At 45.3% G+C, this 18,794-nt stretch overlaps 1 protein-coding gene across 12 annotated transcripts; it reads left to right on the top strand.

The window, feature by feature from the left end:
* Window positions 1–936: 936 nt before the first annotated feature.
* Window positions 937–17,062, top strand: LOC119854008 (zinc finger protein 558-like). 12 transcript variants are annotated; one of them, XR_005292307.2, is made up of 6 exons: window positions 1,352–1,539; window positions 3,025–3,164; window positions 7,339–7,406; window positions 7,590–7,864; window positions 8,092–8,218; window positions 8,481–10,261. XR_005292307.2 is itself a non-coding variant. In XM_038397819.2 (4 exons), the coding sequence occupies exons 1-4, from the start codon at window positions 1,524–1,526 to the stop codon at window positions 8,522–8,524; spliced, it is 255 nt and encodes an 84-aa protein (XP_038253747.1). In that variant the 5' UTR covers window positions 1,354–1,523; the 3' UTR covers window positions 8,525–10,261. The 12 variants fall into 12 exon arrangements, 3 of the variants coding, with proteins under 3 accessions (XP_038253747.1, XP_038253744.1, XP_038253745.1); XR_006279602.1 differs by having other exon boundaries at window positions 8,092–10,261; XR_006279603.1 differs by having other exon boundaries at window positions 3,025–3,198; window positions 8,092–10,261.
* The last annotated feature ends 1,732 nt before the right edge of the window (window positions 17,063–18,794 follow it).

Below are 18,794 nucleotides of genomic sequence, written 5' to 3'. Positions count from 1 at the left end.
CTCTGATGGCCAGGCAAGGCAGTGCCATTAATGTACCTTATAAATGGGAGCAGGGTCTTTTGGTGGCCAGGTGGGGCAATGCGTGTGTATCTCCCTATTGGAGTAGTGACCCCTGGTGGCCAGACATGGGCATGCCCTGCATGTATCCCCCCCATCACTGAAGTGACCCCTGGTGGTCAGGTTGGGTAGTAGCCTGTGTGTACCTCTTTTGGGGCAGTGACTCCTGGTGGCCTGGTGCTAAGATACAGCCACCTCTGGGTTAGGCACTGGGGTTGGGCCCATGCAATTCCCAGCAGTACTGGAATGTCTGGACTTCTGGGCAGAGGATTCCACACTGTATTTAGCTGTGATGCTCTAAGTACCTTTCCCAGACCTCAAGAGGAGCTCTGTGTAAGCTGGAAAACTTGTCTCTCTCAACAACAGAAACTGGTATGAAGTGAGCTGTAGCTCACAAAAGCTTATGCTCAAATAAATTTGTTAGTCTCTAAGGTGCCACAAGTACTCCTTTTCTTTTTGCGAATACAGACTAACACGGCTGCTACTCTGAAACCAGATATTATCTTACCCACCCTGTCTCTCTGGTAGTCTGGGAACATGAGCACGGCCACCTTCCCCTTCTTTATAGCTCCCCAAATCTGCAAGGAGCCCCCCAGGGTACCCCACCCTGCAATCCTACCATCTACCCCTGACCCCAACCCCTGGGGGCACCACGCCAGCAACCTCTATGAGGGGTACTTGGGGACATGTGAAATTCTGGGGCCACAAACTCAGTAACAGGGTTGAGGCTGCCCCAGCAAGGAGAAGCAGGGTGGGTGGAGAGGGAAAAGTGAAGCAATGCATGATGGGAGATGTAGTGCCTGCTGCTTTACACTCCTGCACAGTCAGCTTCCGCCCCCTGCCCAGACTCTGCCCACACCACCCCCTGAAGAGCAGCTTTTAATGCCAAATCAGGGCTGAGTACGGGCAGCAGCTTCAGCACATGTCACTGAGCATGCGCCGTGGGTGCGCCCATGCTCAGTCCCAGCCAAGTGTTGACGCAAGGCACAGTGCAGGCTGAATCAGCGAAGCCGAACCGGCCTCCGGGTTCAGAGCAGCGAGGCGTTCCCGCGGCCGCGGCACAGACTCCGGCTCACAGGCAGACGCAGGTACAGAGACGGTTGGGGTGAGGATTTCTACGAGACGGGTGGGTGGGGAAGGTGAATCACAATTTGATGGAGCGGGGGGGGATCAAGTTGGGGGGATCAAGGGGGATCAAGGGGGACCTAAGGCTGGCCCCGAGAGGACGGAAGCGCCCCCGGGGCAGGTGGGAGGTGTAGTGCCTGATGCTCATCTGGCCAGAAGTGACGTTGTCCCTAGCGCAGGAAGCAGAAGTGGCCCATCTGGCCTGCCTTCTCTCCCGGGGCACGCTGGGAAACGTAATTCTCTCTCGGGGTCGTGCTCGGCCTTCTACTGGCGGAGGGGTAGCATGCTCATCAGTGCGCCGACCCCGCTCCCTGATTGGCGGCCGCTCGTTTCCCCGCCTGATGGCGGGTAGGGGAGGTAATATATGCCTGAGGTGTGGGGGACGTTGAGCTTGCCTCTAGGCAAGGAGCCTGCGAGGGTCTAACATGTTGCCCACCGCCTCCTCTGTAGTGAGTGGCCCCCGATGCAAAATGTTCTCTAAGGCTAGTTCCTCTGTCCTGCTAGCGATCCCACAATAACTAGCAATCCCCTCCAGTTTCCGCTTGGGCTCACGTCCTGGACAATGGAGAGAAAATCCTGGCGGGTGTTTCACCCCTTTTCTCTCCATCTAATAATGCTGTGACAGTCACTCAGGTTTCCCCTTTTTTTTACCGGCTAGGGACCCTACTGATAGAAAGCCTCCCAACCCTCACATTGTCCCACTTCCTCCCTCTCGCTTGTGAAAACTCATCTGAAATTCTCCACATTTCCACCCTGCTCTCTGTAATGACTGAACGGCAATTGCAACTGCATCAGATTTTCCCTTTTTCCCTGTGTATTTATCAAATGTCCCTTAAAAAGTGCTGTGAAATTCCCATGTTGAGTTGCAGCAACTTATCCATTTGTAGAGGGAATTTGTTGCCTTGAGCCATTCTCTCTCTTGCCGGTTTCATGGGTCTAAATGATCAACTTTCCCCTCTTGTTTGAGACTGATTTTTTTCCCCCTTTATCTCCATTAAAATGTTGGCTGATGAAAGTGACTTGCCCCATATTTAATACACATCAAAGCCAGAGGCCTCCCCCTGTTTCAGAGAACAATGTCTCCCAGCTTCTCACAGGACAGTTGGCTGATCCCTTTTCCACAGAGGGCACAGGATGAGGGGTTCACTCTGTGATGGGCTCCTTGCTGCCCCAGGCAGTGCCCAGAGTAGCTGAGAATCTCCATGCTACAGTGTTAACCCCTCACCACGGTCACCAGTAGTATCTCCTCAAAAAAACCCATGATGAATGGTCTCCATGAGGGGTTGCTTCCTGTATCGCTGCTTGGAGTGGGTCTATGATAGCCATTATTTTCCAGTCACAGGTCCTGGAAATGTCTTAAAAATTTTGGCTCCTTCATGCTGTCCATTCTCCTGTTAAAGAAGCATCATCCTAGGCTACCTACACCTGTGTGAATGGCTTGCAAGGGTGCCTGATAAATGGATAGAAAGTTATCAAATGTTGATATGAAACCACCACAGATTTTGCTTCCCTCCCGCCTTTCAAAAGTGCAGCAACAGCAGGTTTTGGAGGGAAAACTGTTGCTGTAAATCCTCAGAATATGAGGAGTGAGGGAGGGTGGAAGGAGGTTATAATCCCCTTCTGCAATGATCTGTTTAAAAGGATTCTGGCCTCATCCCTACTGAGCCATGTTTCTGGTCTCACTGAGACCAGTGTTAATCCAGAGTCACTATAGGGAAAGACAAGGAGTGACTCCAAATTAATATGGGGGCAAATAAGATCTGTCCCTGTGGGGAGTGGGTTTCAGTTGTTGCTAAAGGGGGGAAAGATGCTCAGTTTCTCTCTGTCTCTTTCTCTGCTCAGGATATTAGGGTTGAGCTTCCTGGGTCAGACACTGCTGCCTCCATTGTGATCTGGGAGCCAAGGCTGAGCAGCTCCTGTTCGCTGGTGGGATCTGGGCTGGGGAGTGACTGTGAGTAAAGCTTCCTCTGTGCCCAGCCAAGGTGAGGACTTTCTCCAGCTGCAATTACCTCATAGGTAGGGCTCTACCAAATTCACAGTCCAAGGATTTTAAAAATCATAAATTTAATGAAAAAAGAAAAGGAGTACTTGTGGCACCTTAGAGACTAACAAATTTATTAGTTAAATAAATTTGTTAGTCTCTAAGGTGCCACAAGTACTCCTTTTCTTTTTGCGAATACAGACTAACACGGCTGCTACTCTGAAACCTAGAAATTTAATGATTTCAGCTATTGAAATCTGAAATTTCACAGTGTTGTAATTGTAGGGATCCTGACTGAAAAAAGTTGTGTGTGGGGTGGGGGTCACAAGATTATTGTAGGGTGGAGGTTGTGGTTCTGCTACCCTTATTTCTGTTCTGCTGCTGGTGGCGGTGCAGCCTTCAGAGCTTGGCAGCTGGAGAGCAGCAGCTACTGGCCGAAAGCCCAGATGCGTAGGCAGAGCCACTGCCAGCAGCAGCGCAGAAGTAAGGATGGCATGGCACAGTATGGTATTGCCACCCGTACTTCTGCGCTGCTGCTGGCGGGACACTGCCTTCAGAGCTGGGTGCCTGGCCAACATCTGTTACTTTCCAGCCAGAAGTAAGGGTGACAATATCGCAACCCCTCTAAAATAACCTTTGCAACCCTCACTGCAACTCCCTTTTCGGTTAGGACCCCCAATTTGAGAAACACTGGTTTCCCCCATGAAATCTGTATGGTATAGGGTAAAAGCACACAAAAGACCAGATTTCATGAGACCAGCTATCACCGTCTGTGATGCGTTTAACATGTCTGTCAATTTGGTAGGGCCCTACCCATAGGTCAATACTATGCTCTGCCCACACCAACATCTGAACCAGAGACTCCAGGTGATTGATAGAGACCTCAGGGAACGTGCTTGGGATGGGCATGAAAGTGACTCTGCACAAACAGCCCCTCTTCACCCCACATCTCTCCTCCCCATAGTAACTGCAGGAACTGATCCAGCCAGAGGAGAGCGAACACCCAGGAATGTCTGACTATCAGAAGGGAAGGCTAGAGGAAGGGGGACGCAAGGAGAAAAAGGAGAGTGAGACCTAAAGGGGCAGTGAGAGAAATAATTGGGGGGGAGAGAATCCCAGATCTCTAGCCTGCCCAAACACACTTATTGCAACATTCCTGGGCAGATTCACTTTCCTGTGAACAAGGTGAGATGCAGGAAGAGGAAAAGCCAGTTCCTTACTCTCCCTGTTCCCCTTGCAGTGAGATATGCTGCCCTGGATACGATGTCAGGGGAAATTCCCCAAAGTCACTCCTTTTGTTCTGCTCTTCTCTCCCATTTGGTTCCCAGACTTTGTTACTGGGTGGGTTTCAAAATGACTCGGTGGTTTAGTCCTTGTGGGAGGGGCTGGGTCAGTGCTATAATAAAGAGACCAAACATTTCCCCAGCATAGAATTGTAGAAATGTATGGCTGGAATGGACCTTGAGAGGTCATCTAGTCCAGCCCCCAGCACTGAGGTGTTGTCCATCCTGTTCTTAAAAACCACCAATGATGGGGATTCCACCACCTCTGTTGCTAATCTATTCCAGTGCTTACTTAGGTTTTTTCACAATTGAATCACATAGTTGACTCAGCTCCAATTTGTGATTCACTATAACTCCAGATCATTTTCAGTAGTACTACTCCCTAGCCAGTTATTCCCCACTTTGTAGTTGTGCATTGAGTTTTCCTTCCCTAAGTCTAATACTTTTGCACTTGTCTGTATTAACTTTTATCTTTTCATTCAGCCCACTTCTCCAGTTTGTAAATGTTATATTGAATTTTAATCCTGTCCTCCAACATGCTTGCAACCCCCCACAGCTTGTATTATCTGCATATTTAGAAAGCATGATCTCCAGTCTGTTTTTCAGTCAGTAATAACTGAAAATATTGAACAGTATCAGATCCAGGACTGGCCCCTGTAGACCGCCTTATATACAGTCTCCCAGTTGGACAGTGAACAACTAATGATTACTGTTTGAGTACAACCTTTCAACAAAATTTGCATCCATTTTATAGTACTTTCATGTATTACATGTATTATACATATGTATACATATTAAATGTATAGTACATTTCCCTAGTTCACTATGAGAATATCATGGAGGCCTGTCTCAAAAGCCTGACTAAAATCAAGATATGTCCTGTCTACATTGTCTCCAAGATCCAGAAGACCAGTACCCCTGTAAAAGCAGGAAATTAGATTGACTTGGCACGATTTGTTTTTGAAAATCCATGCTGGCTATAATTTATAATCTTACTATCCTCTGAGTCTACATGCTTAGAAATTAATTGTTTAATAATTTGTTCATTCCGGATACCTACATGAGGCTTGACTGATCTTTATTCCCTAGTCTTCTTTGTTCCCCTTTTTAAAGATAGGTACTATGTTTGCCCTTCTCCAGTCTTCTGGGATCTCACTGTCTTTCAGGAGTTCTCAAAGATAATTGTGAATGGTTCCGAGATTGCTTCAGCTAATACCTTAAGTACCCTAAGATGAATTTCATCAGGTCTCGCTGACTTTAATACATCTAATTTATCTAAATTTTTTTTTTAACCTGTTCTTTCCCTGTTGTGGTTTCTGTTTCTTCCTCCTCTTGGTTAATCTTAATTAAGACCCTACCTGAATTGCAGTATGATCTTCAAATAATTGCAGCTGAGTTGCGGACAAGACTTGGAAAATCTTGGAAAAGAAATAATGGATCTATATTAATTGCAGTAATTTGGAAAAGCCATACTGGACCTATTTAAGAAAAATCTGCTGTAACAATATAAACACTCAACACTCTGACCCCCTGTCAAGGTTCCTTCCCCACTCTGAACTCTAGGGTATAGATGTGGGGACCTGCATGAAAACCTCCTAAGCTTACTTTTACCAGCTTAGGTTAAAACTTCCCCAAGATACAAACTATTTTACCCTTTGCCCTTGGACTTCCACTGCCGCCACCAAATGTCCGGGTTTATTTTTTGAGAAAGAGTTGTTTGGAAATGTCTTTCCCCCCAAAATCATCACCAAAACCTTGCACCCCCCCTGCCTGGGGAAGGCTTGATAAAAATCCTCACCGATTTGCATAGGTGACCACAGATCCAAACCCTTGGATCTTAAGAACAATGAAAAAAGCATTCACTTTCTTACAAGAAGAATTTTAATCTAAGAAAAGGTAAAAAGAATCACCTCTGTAAAATCAGGATGGTAAATACCTTACAGGGTAATTAGATTCAAAACATAGAGAATCCCTCCAGGCAAAATCTTAAGTTACAAGAAAGACACAAAGACAAGAATATTCATTCTATTCAGCACAGTCTAATTTCTCAGCCATTTAAAGAAATCATAATCTAACTCATATCTAGCTAGATTACTTACTAAATTCTAAGACTCCATTCCTGATCTGTCCCTGGCAAAAGCATCACACAGACAGACCCTTTGTTTCTCCCCTCTCCAGCTTTGAAAGTATCTTGTCTCCTCATTGGTCATTTTGGTCAGGTGCCAGCGAGGTTATCCTAGCTTCTTAACCCTTTACAGGTGAAAGGATTTTTCCTCTGGCCAGGAGGGATTTTAAAGGTGTTTACCCTTCCCTTTATATTTATGACACCCCCAGATCCCTTTCCGCAGTATTCACGTCCTAGGCAGCCATTTCCCATTTTGTATGTGTGCAACAGATTGTTCCTTCCTAAGTGGAGTACTTTGTATTTGTCCTTATTGAATTTCATCCTGTTTACTTCAGACCATTTCTCCAGTTTGTCCAGCTCATTTTGAATTTTAATCCATTGTCCTTATTTTCCTGCACTAACGCCTTCCTTCTCTTAGAATCATGAAACCATCATTTCATGAACACTTTTGCCCATATTGCTTTCCACCTGCAGTTTCCTAACTAACTCCTGTTCGTCCCCCTAGTTATTACTTCCATCTTCTGAAGCAAACAGGTGTCCTCAACACATTCCAAGAACTTATTGGACACTTTGTGTCTGGTTGAATTCTTTTTCTAACAGGTGTCTGGGTAGTTAAAGCCCCCCCCCCCCAGTCCCATTTTGAATTGTGTTATTACTAATTGTGTTATTTGCTTGAGAGAGTCTAGAACATCAGTCTCTGGGGAAACAGCCGGGGGGAATTGTGATGTGACATTACTGTTCTGACTTGTCCTCAATTGCCCTGACAGGCTACAGCATAACATCCCATCCTTCTGGAGGACGTGGAAGGGAAATGGCTGCTGTGGAGCCAGTTCAGGTAGGGATTATCAGGGAGTTGCTGATGAGTTCCTGTTGACGGGAGAAAGACAGTAAATACATAGGAGTTGGGCACTTCTTGAGGGGGTGGTGGTCTGGAGGGAGGAGGGGGCAGGAAATATAGAGTGTGCAGAAGGGGAGGGGGACAGGGTGTGACAACCCTGCTGGGATTTGTTTACTGTAGGGCCTGGATCCTAGCAACAGACCCAGGCGGCTTGTGGAAATTCCCTAACTTGTGGAACAGGACTGGGCTGGGGAAACTCCAAGTTCTGGAGCCTGAACCTACTCGCTAGAGGATGCTATAAGATATGAAGAGGCACCCAACAGTGAGGCCTGGGAAAGACACCCCATCCCCTCCCATCTGGCTGCTGGCAATGGGGAAGGTGTTGGGATTGCCACCAGGGAGTTGTCTCTGGCCTGCTGGGGGCTCCATCTCCTGAAGCAGCCTCTGGCTAGTAGGTGAGTGATGAATGTGAAGACCCCTGCCATCTCTAGCTGCTAGAATGGGAGAGGGGCTCTCTTTTTCCCCTCACCTTGATGCTTCCTGGTTGTTCTGATGGGGTGGGGGTGGGACTCTGCTGCCTGCCTGCCTCCAAGAGCTTCCATGTGATTGGCCCTCCTCCCCTGTGAACGGTGGGGTTGTCATTGGGCAGCAGGTACTGAGTGGGGGGCTCTTGTTCTTTCAGGGGCTGGTGACCTTCAAGGAGGTGGCTGTGTATTTCACCAAAGAAGAGTGGGCTCTGCTGGACCCTCCTCAGAAAGCCATCTACAGAGACGTCATGCAGGAGAACTATGAGAATGTGACCTCGCTGGGTAAGGATTCCATTCTCCTCAGTTATTAGAAGGGGAAATGAAGAATTAAGATTCACAACACCCCACAATGCAATCTCAACTCTGTCCTGTTTCAGCAACACACTGACAGGCCAATGACACACAGACTAGCACTCTACCCTCCCAACTACAGAACACTTTGGGAACAGAAGCTACCTATCCTTGGCCTGCACTCAAACACTGAGCCTACTGCACACAGTCCATCTCTGACTTTCATAATGTCACCACCCCTTTACCTTTGCAGTGAGGATTCCTTCTGAGTCCCTGCCTTCACTTACCACTTACTGAGCCTTGGAGACCACTAGCATGTATGACACCAGACAGCTGATAACCCTCGTGGCAAGAACACACCCTTGTGCACCTTTATTGACACTATCTACAACACTCAGCACTGAAATGAGTTTCCTTCAAGTTTCACATGCACCTCTCTTCATATCACAGTCACAGCTCTGCCAAGCTGCTCTAACAAATCCCTCTGCTGTTCATGTAAAGCCACTACTGACACAGTGCACACAACTGGAGTGCATGCGGATAAATGTTTGTATTCAGATTTGTAGAACACATTAACAATGGCATGTTTTTAGTCCTTTCTTCCACTGATTATTGATCAATAGATTTTAAGGCCAGGAGAAACTGTTAGGTCATCTAGTCTGACCTGCTGTGTAATACAGGCCATGGAGTTTCATCCAGTTACTGTTGTAGTGAGCCGAATACCTTGTGTTTGATGAAAACATCTCCCAGAAAGGCATCCTGTCCTGATTTGAAGACTTCATAAGATGGAAAATTTGCCACTTCCTTGCGTAATTTGTTAATCTTTGCACCACCCTTACTGACCTATTCCCAGTGATATTTGCTGGGTCCAGGGTTGGGGGTAGGAGCAGAGTTAAGGTTGCATTGCAGGGGTGGTGTGTAGTTTAGTCCTTCATTTCCTGATTTTCAGAGGTTTTAACTTTTGCCACCAACCACATGCTTGGAAAGGCATGCGGCAGCACTGGGCAACCTTAACTGTGCTTTAATGTTGTTTATGGGTATTTAATTTCTTTGATTTCTTTTTAATAGACTTTTTTGCACTTTTGCCGGCAAGCCGTGTCAGGTGGGGATGTGATTTTTTTCACACCACTAACCAGCCGATCTATGCTGGCAAAACTCTTAATTAGTGACGAGTCCAATATCTCTGTGTAGATTTGAGAGCACTTTAAAATATTGTTCTTAATACAGAAATGTTGGTATCAGGGCAAAACTTCCAAGAGAAACTCCTACAGAATGTAAGCATAATACACAACACACATTGTCTGACAGTTGGCAGTGATAGGGCTCAGACTTGGATGCATGGTGTAGCTCAGGTTCAATGGCCATGGCATGTCCTTTTGTGCCAACCAATTACTGTGACAGCAGATTGCTGGAAACCCTGTGGGTGTAATCTTGCTGCACATGTGAATTTCAATCCCTTAGACTCGTCATTTGATGATAGTAGTGAGGAGGGCTTTAGGTTTATTAGAAACTGGGAAATCTTTTCAGAAAGGAGGAGCCTGTACAGGAAGGATGGACTCCACCTAAGCCAAAATGAAACCAGACTTCTGGCATGTGAAATTAAAAAGTTCATAGAGGAGATTTTAAACTAAGTGCTGGGGGAAAGGCAACTAGGTGTAGAGGAACATATGGTTCGGAAAGAGCAATCCCTTAGGAGAGGATCTCTTCATGGGGATTCTCTATATCCTAATAAAGAGGAGAGATAGTAGCTGAAGAGAAACGGTCAAATGAAAGAGTCCTGTTCAATTACATCACATGAAGGCAGACAACTAAATATTCACAAATTTTATAAGTTTTTGTATAGAAACGCAAGAAGGCTAAATACTAAGATGGGTGAACTTGACTGTCTGGTTTTAAATAAGGATATTGGTGTAATAAGCATCACAGAAACTTGGTGGAATGATAATCAATGGGACATGGTAATATCAAGAAATGACAGAGTAGGTTGTGCTGGTGGGAGAGTGGCACTATATGTGAAAGAAAACCTAGAATCAAATATAGTAAAAAATGTTAAATGAATCAAACTGTGCCATAGAATCTCTGATAGAAATTCCATGCTTGAATAATAAGAGTATAACAGTAGGAATATACTACTGACCACCTGGCCAGGATGGTGATGGTGTTTATGAAATGTTCAGTGAGATTAGAGAGACTATTAAAAATAGAACACAATAATAATTGGGAATTTCAACTATCCCCATATTGACTGGGTACATGTCACTTCAGGACAGAATGCAGAGAGAAAGTTTTTAGACACCAGTAATGACTGCTTATTGGAGCAGCTAGTCCTGGAACCCACAAGGGGAGAGGCAATTCTTGGTTTAGTCCTAAGAGGCGCACAGGATCTGGTCCAAAAGGTGAATACAGCTGAATCACTTGGTAATAGAGATCATAATGTAATTAAATTTAACATGCTTGTGAGGGGGAAAATACCAAAGAAGCCCACGACAGTAGCATTTAACTTCAGAAAGGGGAACTACACAAAGTGAGAAAGCTAGGTACATGGAAATGAAAAGGAGCACTCACAAAAGTGAAATGCCTGTAAGCTGCATGGAAACTTTTTAAAAACACTATAATAGAGGCTCAAAATAAATGTGTACACCAAATTCAGCGGGGGGGGGGCGGGCAGGGAAACAGTAAAAGGACTAAAAAAATGCCACCATGGCTAAACAACAGAGTAAATAAGGCAGGTAGAGGCAAAAAGGCATCCTTTAAAAATTGGAAGTCAAACCCTACTGAGGAAAATAGAAAGGAGCATAAACTCTGAGAAGTCAAGTATAAAAAGTATAATTAGGCAGGCCAAAAAAAGAATTTGAAGAGCAACTAGCAAAAGTCACAAAAACTAACACCATTTTTTTAAAGCACATCAGAAGCAGGAACCCTGCCAAACCATCAGTGAGGCCACTGGGCGACTGAGATGCTAAACGAACACTCAAGGAAGCCAAGGCCATTGCAGAGCAGCTAAATGAATTCTTTGCATCAGTCTTCACTGATGAGGATTTGATGGACTTTCCTGCACCCGAGCCATTCTTTGCAGCTGGCAAATCAGAGAAAATGTCCCATGTTGGTGTCAATAGAGGAAGTTTTGGAACAAATTGATTATTTCAACATTAATAAGTTACCAGGACTAGATGGTTTACAGATGATACAAAATTATTGAAGATAGTAAAGTCCAAAGCTGATTGTGACGAGCTACCAAGGGATCTCACAAGACTGGGTGACAAAATGGCAGATGCAAAGTAATGTACATTTTACATCATAATCCCAACTAAACATACAAAATGATGGGGTATAAATTAGCTGTTACCGCTCAAGAAAGAGATTTTGGAGTCATTGTGGATAGTTCTCTGAAAACATCCACTCAATGTGTAGTAGCAGTCAAAAAAGCTAACAGTATGTTGGGAATCATTAGGAAAGGGATAGATAATAAGATAGAAAATATCATATTGCCTCATATAAATCCATGGGATGCCCACATCTTGAATACTGCATGCAGATCTGTTCATCTAATCTCAAAAAAGATATATTGGAATTGGAAAAGGTACACAGAAGGGCAACAAAAATCATTAGGAATATGGAATAGCTTTCGTATGAGGCGAGATTAAGAAGACTGGGACTTTTCAGCTTGGAAAAGAGACAACTAAGGGGGGAATATGATAAAGGTCTATAAAATCATGATGGGTTTGGAGACAGTAAATAAGGAAATGTTATTTACTCCTCATAACACAAGAACTAGGGGTCACCAAATGAAATTAACAGCCAGCAGGTTTAAAACAAACAAAAGGAAATATTTCTTGACACAACGTACAGTCAACCTGTGGAATTGTTTGCCAGAGGATGTTGTGAAGGCCAAGACTATAACAGGATTCAAAAAAGAATGAGATAAATTCATGGAGGATAGGTCCATCAATAGCTATTAACCAGGATGAGCAGTGATGGTGTCCCTGGCCTCTGTTTGCCAGAAGCTGGGAGCAGATGATGGGACAGATCATTTGATAATTACCTATTCATTCCCTCTGAAGTACCTGGCATAAGTCACTGTCAGAAGACAGGATACTGGGCTGGATGGACCTTTGGTCTGTCCTAGTATGGCCTTTCTTATGTTCCCCATCAAGGGCTTACTTTGTCTCCCAGCTTGCCAGGGCTGAGTAATTCTGCTGTGAAAAGTGATTTATATCTTTGTTAATATCACTTTTCACAGCCTGCCAGCTAGGTAGTAAGTCTGCTGTGAAAAGTGATATTAACAAATATACAAATGCCACTTTTCACAGCAGCAGACTTACTAGCTAGCAAGTGTTTTGTTTTGTTTTTGTTTAAAGGCAACCAAAAAAGCAAAAGAAACAACAACAAAAAAGACAAGAACATGCAAAACACCTTATTTGTGTTTCTAGTCTGTTTAGGTACAGTAAAGAATAGAGACAACTGTACATTATTTTTATTATTGAGTCTGCAAAAAAACCCTACATAAATAAATTACAATGATTTGGACATGTATATATGTATATTTATTTGTTTGTCCTAAAGTTAATTAAGTATTTTAGGAAAAATTGTCAGAGAGGCCACCAGCAGGAGTTGGTGGCCATGCTCTGTGGCCACTGAATGGATGGTGATCAATTGTTCTCCATGTACCCTGGGTAGGAAAAGAAATAATTGGCTTGATCTGCAGCAAGGGATGTTTAGATTGGATATTAGGAAAAGCTTTCCAACTATAAGGATAGATAAGTACTAGAGTAGGTTACCAGAGAGGTTGTAGAATCCCAACGCTGGAGGTTTTTAAGCAAGGAATAGAAAAATACCTGTCAGCCATGGTCTATGTATACTTGGTCATGCCTCAGGGCTGGAGGATGGACTAGCTGACATCTTGAGGTCCTTTCTACCCATGTGTTTCTGTGATTTTTTTGATTCATTATCCTAGCCCTTTTCTTGGACCTTGACTCCCTCTAGAGAATGGGGGATTTATTTAGTAAGGTTTTTTTTTTAATGAAAAATATGCACAGGTCAGTTTCCCCCTCAGTTTGCTTTGTTAGTCACTGGGTGTGAAGGGTGGGGAACATGATTGGGGTCTTCTGGGATGGGGACGTCATTGCTGTTGAAGTAACATAGGCCTGCATCCATTTACATGGATACAGTATCAAGAACTGTCCACATGTGAATGAAGCACACTAGAGAATGGAAATCTCAAAGACTGGAGGTTAACATGTAATGACTGGGTCCAAGGGAAGCAGAACATGGGAACACAACTGCACTGCGCTTTGGGATGCAGGAGCTAGAGTACAAACAGACTGGGCTTTAAGTTTGCTGCTATTCAGGGCAAAAAGACTGAGAGTAGGAGACAGAGAGAGATGAAATCAAGAAGGCTTTGGAAAAACCGGGCAGATTACTTTGCCAATATGAATGTAGAGTTCAGGTTTGCTTTCCCAGAGTGACCAAGGGATCTGTAAATCCTGTATTCCAGTTGCTTAAGCAGTGCGGTCTTGTTCTGAAAAGGCTCTGTTGTGTTGCTGCAAATACCTACTGGCTGCAGCACCCCAAAAGAGACGGTGTTTATAAGGAGTCTGAAATCACTGGGACTCACTGAAGTGCCATCATAACACAAAGAGGTGTTACCTCCAGAACGGCCTGTCTCAAGAGTGGTGGAGCATGGGGATCACGCTTGCAAAAAGCAAAGCCTAGGAAGGAGCACAATATGGGTATGTCTACATTGCCTTTGGGAGAGATCCTCCCAGCCTGGGTCCCCAGACTTGTGCTGAGGGGCTATATATAACTATGTAGATGTTTGCAAAAAGAAAAGGAGTACTTGTGGCACCTTAGAGACTAACAAATTTATTTGAGCATAAGCTTTCGTGAGCTACAGCCCTAATGCATCCGATGAAGTGAGCTGTAGCTCACAAAAGCTTATGCTCAAATAAATTTGTTAGTCTCTAAGGTGCCACAAGTACTCCTTTTCTTTTTGCAAATACAGACTAACACGGCTGCTACTCTGAAATCTGTCATTATGTAGATGTTGCAGATTGGACTGGAGCTCAGTCTCGCAAGCCGGGGTGGGCTTGGGAGCCTGAGCTCAGGCCTGAGTTGCAATGTCTACAGAGCTATTTTTAATGTGCTAGCACAAGCATCACTGGCTGAAAGTCTTGCTCCTTGGTGTAGTGTAGACATACACTAAAGGGGGCAGAGCCAGAAGAGCCTGTATAAAGGCGAGAGTCATCTAAGACCCTACAAAACCATATCACAGCCCTAAGTAAGTACTAAATATTATCTAGACCACCTCCTACTGGTGTTTTTCCAACCTGTTCTTAAAAACCTTCAATGATGGAGATTCCACAGCCATCCTAGGTAATTTATTCCAGTGCTTAACTACCCTGACAGTTTGAAAGTTTTTACTAATGTCTAACCTAAAACTCCCTTGCTACAATTCAAGTCCATTACTTCTTGTCCTTTCCTCAGTGGATAAAGAGAACAATATAGCACTCTCCTCTTTATAACAACCTTTTATGTACTTACTGACTTATGTCTCCCCTCAGTTTTCTCTTCTCCAGACTAAACAAATCTGATTGAGAAACAAATTTTCTCCATCTTTCCTCGGTGGTCATGTTTTCTGGACTTTTAATAATTTTTGATTAGCTCTCCTCTGGACATTCTCCAATATGCCCACATCTTTCCCAAAGTTTTGTGCCCAGAATGGGATACAGTATTCTAGTTGAGGCCTTATCAGTGCTGAGTAGAGTGAAAAAATGACTTCTTGCATCTTGCTTACAGCACTCCTGCTTATACATGCCAGAGTAATGTTCGTGTTTTTTGCAACAGTATTAAATTTTTTAGTCCTATTTAGTTTATGATCCACTCCAACCCCCAGATCCTTTTCAGCAGTACTCCTCCTTAGGCATTTCCCATTTTGTATTTGTGAAACTGATTATTCCTTCCTACGTGTAGTACTTTGCATTTGTCCTTACTGCATTTCAAGCTATTTATTACAGACTGTTTTTCCAGTTTGCCAGAATCATTTTTAATTCTAATGCTGTCCTTCAAAGCGCTTACAGCCCCTCCCATTTTGGTATTGTCTGCAAACTTGATAAGTGTACTCCCTATGCCAGGGGAGGGAAAACTTTTTGGCCTGAGGGCCACATCTGGGAATAAAAATTTCATGATGGGCCATGAATGCTCACAAAATTGGGGTTGGGATATGGAAGGAGGTGAGGGCTCTGGCTGGGGGTGTGGGCTCCGGGGTGGGGCCAGAAATGAGGAGTTCACGGTGCGGGAGGGGGCTCCAGGCTGGAGGGGGGGAGTGAGGGGTCTGGCTGGGGGTGTGGGCTCTGGTGTGCGCTGGGGTGAGGAGTTTGGGGTGTAGGAGGGTGCTCTGGGCTGGGACCAAGGGTTTTGAGGGGGGAGGGGATTAGGGCTGGGGCAGGGGGTTGAGGTGTGGGAAGGGGTGCAGGCTCCAGCTGGGGGTGCAGGCTCTGGGGTAGGGCTGGGGATGAGGGGTTTGGGATGCAGGAGGGTGCTCTGGGCCGGGATCAAGGGGTTCAGAGGGTGGGAGGGGGATCAGGGCTGGGGCAGTGGTTTGGGGTGCAGGGAGAGACTCAGGGGTGCAGGCTTCGGGCAGCGGTTACCTCAAGCAGCTCCTGGAAGCAGTGGTATGTCCCTTTCCTGGCGCCTACCTGAGGCATGGCCCGGCAGCTCTGCATGCTGCCCTGTCCACAGGCACTGCCCCTGCAGCTCCCATTGGCTGTGATTCCTGGCCAATGAGAGCTGTGGGGGCAGTGTGCAGAGCGGAGGACCTTGGCTACCCCTACGCATAGGAGCCAGAGGGGGAGCCGTGCCACTGCTTCCGGGAGCCATGTGGCTTAGTCCCTGACCCTGCTGCCCGGCTGGAGCGCCGGAGGGGGCCATGGTGCTGCTTCCAGGAGCCGGGTGGAGCAGCCACCAACCCTGTGATGTTATTGACATCAACTGTGACCGAATAGATCATTGTGGCAACCAAGGTCCTATAGTTGCAGCAAATCTTGTACAAAGGAGGTCAAGTAAGGTATCTATGGAAAGGTTGTAATTTGCTGGTTATGATTACTCTCTGTGTGTATCATATTTGTATTTGAAGTTATGAATATTGGCTATGTACTTGTATCTCAATGTGTTTGATTCTAAGGAGCATCAGTGAAGCATTTGGTCAGCTTCTTGAGAAAGGACCATTCTGAGTAAGTGCCCAATCAAGAAACACTTAACTGATAGTGGACTTGGGGAGATGCCACATCCACATCTGAGCTTTCCTTGGAACATTCAAACTAGCATGTAAACAATGGCATTGGCCTGCAAAGAGCGGAATCATTGATGGACATGTGAGTTGCCCAGGTGACTACAAACTCCACCTCGTTGCTGTGATTTTGCACAGAAGAACAAAGGGGTTTCCACCCACAAGAGAGAGAATATTAAAGGCCCTAGAAGCCTCTCCATTTTGTCTTCAGTTGGCTCAGGAGATGGCCTCTCCACCCCAAAGAGATGCCTGAAAGAAACTGGAACAAAAGACAGTAACTACGGGGGTGTGAGTGATTGCTGGACCCAGGCCATAAACTACAATGTTGGTCTGATTGGGATTGGAAAGGATTGGGCCCAGACTAGGAAGGAGTCTAGTCCTGTGAGAGAAGCTTATTGCGACATCTCTGAGAGTGAGATTTACCTGTATTCAATTTCCTACTGTATTAGGCTTTGACTTGCTTATTTTGCTTGGTAATTTACTTTGTTCTGTCTGTTATTACTTGGAACCACTTAAATCCTACTCTTTATACTTAATAAAATCACTTTTGCTTATTAATTAACCCAGAGTAAGTAATTAATACCTAGGAGGGCATATCTCTCTATCAGTGTTATAGAGGGTGGACAATTTATGAGTTTACCCTGTATAAGCTTTATACAGAGTAGAACAGATTCATTTGGGGTTTAGGCTCCCAGAAAGACTGAATACTGGGTGCTGGGAAAGTCCCTGTTAACTGAGAAACCCCTGAGCTAAGTGAATCTTAGTTTCTGTGCACTGCAGGGGGACATGACCCACCTCTTTGTCTGTGCTGTAGGTGACTGGAATGTCTAACTCAGCGAGATGGGAGTGGAGGGAAGCCTTCTCTGGCAGGGGGGTTTGCTCTTAGTGGTATCCCAGCACATTTAGTGACAGTCTTGAGGGAGCGACAGAAGATGTGGAAAAAGCTAATATACTCAATGCTTTTTTTTTGCCTCTGTCTTCATGAGCAAGGTCAGCTCCCAGACTACTGCACTGGGCAGCACAGCATGGGGAGGAGGTGACCAGACCTCTGTGGAGAAAGAAGTGATTTGGGACTATTTAGAAAAGCTGGACAAGCACAAGTCCATGGGGTTGGATGCGCTGTATCTGAGAGTGCTAAAGAAGTTGGCGGATGTGATTGCAGAGCCATTGGCCATTATCTTTGAAAACTCATGGTGATCGGGGGAGATCCCGGATGACTGGAAAAAGGCTAATGTAATCCCCATCTTTTAAAAAAGGGGAGAAGGAGGACCCGGGGAGCTACAGGCCAGTCAGCCTCACCTCAGTCCCTGGAAAAATCATGAAGCAGGTCCTCAAGGAATCAATTCTGAAGCACTTAGAGGAGAGGAAAGTGATCAGGAACAGTCAGTATGGCTTCACCAAGGGCAAGTCATGCCTGACTAATCTAATTGCCTTCTATGATGAGATAACTGGCTCTGTGGATGAGGGGAAAGCAGTGGACGTGTTATTCCTTGACTTTAGCAAAGATTTTGACATGGTCTCCCACAGTATTCTTGCCAGCAAGTTAAAGAAGTATGGGCTGGATGAGTGGACTATAAGGTGGATAGAAATCTGGTTAGATTGTCGGGCTCAGCGGCATAGTGATCAATGTCTCCATGTTTAGTTGACAGCCAGTATGAAGCGAAGTGCCCCAAGGGTCAGTCCTGGGGCTGGTTTTGTTCAGTATCTTCATTAATGATCTGGAGGATGGCATGGACTGTACCCTCAGCAAATTTGCAGATGACACTAAACTGGGAGGAGAGATAGATACGTTGGAGGGTAGGGATAGGATACAAAGGGCCCTAGACAAATTAGAGGATTGGGCCAAAAGAAATCTGATGAGGTTCAACAAGGACAAGTGCAGAGTCCTGCACTTGGGACGGAAGAATCCCATGCACCACTACCTACTAGGGACAGAATGGCTAGGCAGCTGTTTTGCAGAAAAGGACCTAGGGGTTACAGTGGATGAGAAGCTGGATATGAATCAACAGTGTGCTCTTGTTGCCAAGAAGGCTAATGGCATTTTGGGCTCTATAAATAGGGGCATTGTCAGCAAATCGAGGGACGTAATCATTCCCCTCTATTCGACATTGGTGAGGCCTCACCTGAAGTACTGTGTCCAGTTTTGGGCCCCACACCACAAGAAAGATGTGGAAAAACTGGAAAGAGTCCAGCAGAGGGCAACAAAAATGAATAGGGGTCTGGAACGCATGATTTATGAGGAGAGGGAACTGGGATGTTTAGTCTGTGGAAGAGAAGAATGAG

This window comes from Dermochelys coriacea, chromosome 3 (assembly GCF_009764565.3).
Source record: "Dermochelys coriacea isolate rDerCor1 chromosome 3, rDerCor1.pri.v4, whole genome shotgun sequence".
NCBI lineage: Eukaryota > Metazoa > Chordata > Testudines > Dermochelyidae > Dermochelys > Dermochelys coriacea.
The sequence above is the reverse complement of the archived record's forward strand: the minus strand, read 5'-3'. Positions and strand labels throughout refer to the sequence as shown.

Excerpts from the sequence above, each read along its gene's own strand:
- LOC119854008 (XM_038397816.2), top strand. Across the intron at positions 7,407-8,091 it reads CTGCTGTGGAGCCAGTTCAG|GGGCTGGTGACCTTCAAGGA; the intron begins GTAGGGATTATC and ends TTGTTCTTTCAG. Across the intron at positions 8,219-11,128 it reads TGAGAATGTGACCTCGCTGG|CACATCAGAAGCAGGAACCC; the intron begins GTAAGGATTCCA and ends ATTTTTTTAAAG.